Source organism: Phaseolus vulgaris, chromosome 11 (genome assembly GCF_000499845.2).
Source record: "Phaseolus vulgaris cultivar G19833 chromosome 11, P. vulgaris v2.0, whole genome shotgun sequence".
Taxonomy (NCBI): Eukaryota; Viridiplantae; Streptophyta; class Magnoliopsida; order Fabales; family Fabaceae; genus Phaseolus; species Phaseolus vulgaris.
The window spans coordinates 3598166-3601205 of NC_023749.2; the positions used below are offsets into that span (position 1 = coordinate 3598166).

The 3040-nt window shown below is 37.2% G+C and overlaps 1 protein-coding gene across 3 annotated transcripts; it reads right to left on the reverse strand.

Moving 5' to 3' along the window:
* Positions 1–244: 244 nt before the first annotated feature.
* Positions 245–2450, reverse strand: LOC137824553 (GATA transcription factor 7-like). Of its 3 annotated transcripts, none has more exons than XM_068630232.1 (3): positions 1799–2450; positions 1355–1687; positions 245–1223 (listed from the first exon to the last, which is right to left on the reverse strand). In XM_068630232.1, the coding sequence occupies exons 2-3, from the start codon at positions 1673–1675 to the stop codon at positions 633–635; spliced, it is 912 nt and encodes a 303-aa protein (XP_068486333.1). In that variant the 5' UTR covers positions 1676–1687; positions 1799–2450; the 3' UTR covers positions 245–632. The 3 variants fall into 3 exon arrangements, with proteins under 3 accessions (XP_068486333.1, XP_068486322.1, XP_068486326.1); XM_068630221.1 differs by having other exon boundaries at positions 1355–1702; positions 1799–1941; XM_068630225.1 differs by lacking the exon at positions 1799–2450 and having other exon boundaries at positions 1355–1772.
* Between the last annotated feature and the right edge of the window lie 590 nt (positions 2451–3040).

Consider the following 3040-nt stretch of genomic DNA (forward strand, 5'->3'; position numbering starts at 1 on the left):
AATATTACTTTTTTCTATCCCAATATAATTTCACATAAATATTGTTAAGAATGGAATTAAAAACAGTTCATATACTTATTCTTCTTCCAAAAGCAACTTTTAAAAAAAATCGTAACAAAAATATAATTTTTTAAAATAAATAATACTTCAAATACAATCATTAATCCTAATAATATTATATCTCAAAAACATGGACTTAATAGAGAGTCAACTAAAATATAAACTCAACTTGAAAAAATGTATATAAGGGCAAGAAAAGCATGTTCTCATAAATTCTTAATTAATTTTTGTCTTTGTGGACATAACCAAATCTGATTAATAAATTAAAACTGAGCTAGCAAAATGGGATACAACAATCAATGCCTTCCTAATGTTCGCTGTCACTTTGCACAGAACTACCTCCCTACTTCACTACCACTAACTTAAATCACTAATCACTATAAACCGGTTCAGACCGGTTCGTTGACCTAAACCTACTCTATTCTCTATTCCACTCTAACAAAATACTACTAATTCAAACAAAATGTTGTTACTCATTCAGAATTTAATTTCTGCCTTGGAAGTTTCAATTCTGATAAGAAAAAACATTTAAAACACCTAATAAATTGCCGACTAAGTTTGGTGTGCAAAATTCAACAGCTTGGGACCAGTTGAGTCCGGTCTGAACCGGTTTCCAGAACCGGTTCTGTGGTCTCCTTTCTTCGCCTCATCTCCAACACCTTCCGGTGGCTATTTGAGTGAATCTCGCCAGAAAAAGTTGGGCTAATGGCCGGTCTATACTCTGGAAAAAGCCGACCGGACTTGAACCGAACTCCGCAAGCGTTGCAGAGTGTTTTGGGCCCCAGTGGGCCGGTCCTCCACTGCGGCGTTTTCTGCACCTGGCAGTGGCTGCACCGTCGCTGAAACTGGGTTCCACTTTGGGCCTCAGCCTTTTTCTTCTGCTTTTTAGCCGTGGGTTCGCCAAACTCAACTCCAGCCAACACCGGAGAACACAAAAACGGCGGCGACACAGTAAAAGACCACACCCGAGCGTTGGGCTTTCTACTCTTTTCGGTTCTCAACCTTTTGGGAACCGTTGAAGCCGTTTGGGCCCGGCCCGGTCTAGGTTCTGGTTCGGTCCGTACCCTTGTTTTCGCGGCAGGGACAGGGTACAATAGAGATAGCTCAGGGAGAGAATCATCTACAAAGTGAGAAACCCACTCCAGGTCCGCCACATCATCCGCCTTCAAAATTGAAACAAAACGAATCATTATTCTTTGTGTTTCTTCAAAAAAAAATGTTCGAAATAATTTGTTTAAATTTACATAAATTAAAAAAAAAAAAACAAAAAACACTGAAGAATTAGAAAACTCACAGGAACTGACAATTCCCCGGCAAAGACGGAGTCGCCGCCGCCGCAGGCGGCGGAATTGGAATTGCTGTCGTCTTCGATTCGGTCCTGCAAGGAACCGGAGCTGCTGTCCTTTTCCTCGTCTTCCTCTTCCTCGCAGACGTCGAAATCCTTTCCAAGCTGGAATTCGCCGTTGGAAAAGTCAAGAAGGTCGTCGACGGAGAAATCTTCGCCGACAACAATGTTGTTCGCGTTGAAACACAAAATCTCGTCGCAGATTGCTTGCGGGAAGATGAACTCCGTCCGCAAGCTCGGTTTGAGCGCTTTCGCCGCCGCAACTTCCATTTTTTGTGGTTCCTACAGACCTCAAAGCTATTATTGTGACGACAGAATACAATTTTACGTCAGAGATTGATGTTTTTTTGTGGTGAAGATTTAACATGTTTAATGAATTTAATAAATTTTTACCTGCTAAGAGAAAAAAGTGGTGAAGAGAGAGAGAGAAAGGAAAGTGCAGTGGAGTTTCCTTTGGTTTAGCGAAACAGGCGTGTGAGGTATTGGTTTATCTTTATCTCTGTTTTTGTTTTGGTCTCTTATAAGTGTGTAGTACCATTTTTGGATTTAAATATGGCACTACTAAATTTTCCTTTTCCTTCAGAGTCATGCATTGAGGGCGTGACATTTGGTCAGGTGCTGAGCCTTCACTATTATTGGTCTCTGATTTTTTATTTTTTATGAAGGCTTTGGAAAAATTCTAAAACTATGCTACAGTTCTTATCTCTACAAAGTGGCTGGCCCGGTCCATTTCTACGTTACAAACAAAACAAAACCAAACAAAAGGGTTAAGGTCACATGCCGGTTTTGACTATTACTTTTGTTCATTTTTTTGCTGCAAATTGCATTGCAGGATATGAAGCGTGGGTTTGACTAAGTGTAATGTGATCGACTTGAAATGATGAAATTAATCAGAGTTTCCCGCTGACAGTTTTCGAAAGAAAAAGAGAGCATGATGAAGAAACTTGGTGGGTTGCGTTTACTACAACTTTTGAGTATTGAAATTTGAAAAAAAAATGAAGAATGAGTGTAAAGAGGAGACACAGCGAAAAGAAATCTCACAAATGGAGATTAGGAGAAGCTTTGCTTCAACGCGTTAATTGCGCCTCGTTATGTGCCAAGTTTTGGATTATTTTTCCCGCTATTTTCTTTTCTTTTCTAATTCTCTAATCATGCCATGTAGGACCAAAACTAATTATCTAAATTAAATTGTTTAAAAAAATATATTACTTTTGTTTTACATAAATTTCACGATTGTTTTATTCGTTATTATTTGTTTTAGCCATTTAATTTATATTTTAAGAAATTCAGAGATTGTATGTGCAAAAAAGTAGCGACTAGGTAAGTTATTCTTTAATACATTATGAGACATTATTTTTAAGTTCTTAAGATTTGGTGTTATGTTTAAGTTTTAATTTTTAAACTTCTGAAACTCGGATCTAAGGTTTTGGGAGGTTGTGCTGTTATAGGTTAAGTTTTGATTTTGAGTTTCTTAAGTTCGGAATTAAGATTTATTTCGTTGTGTGATGTTAGAGATCGATTTTGGTGTATATAAGGATATTTAAAATTAAATAACCTAAATGTGAAAAATAATGATATTAGTTAATATAAGTCTTGTTAATGTCTCTTAAACATTTAAATGATTTAAGGAAATAA

Excerpts from the sequence above, each read along its gene's own strand:
- LOC137824553 (XM_068630232.1), bottom strand. The coding sequence starts at position 1,675 with ATGGAAGTTGCGGCGGCGAAAGCGCTCAAACCGAGCTTGCGGACGGAG. Across the intron at positions 1,224-1,354 it reads CCGGGGAATTGTCAGTTCCT|GCGGATGATGTGGCGGACCT; the intron begins GTGAGTTTTCTA and ends TCAATTTTGAAG.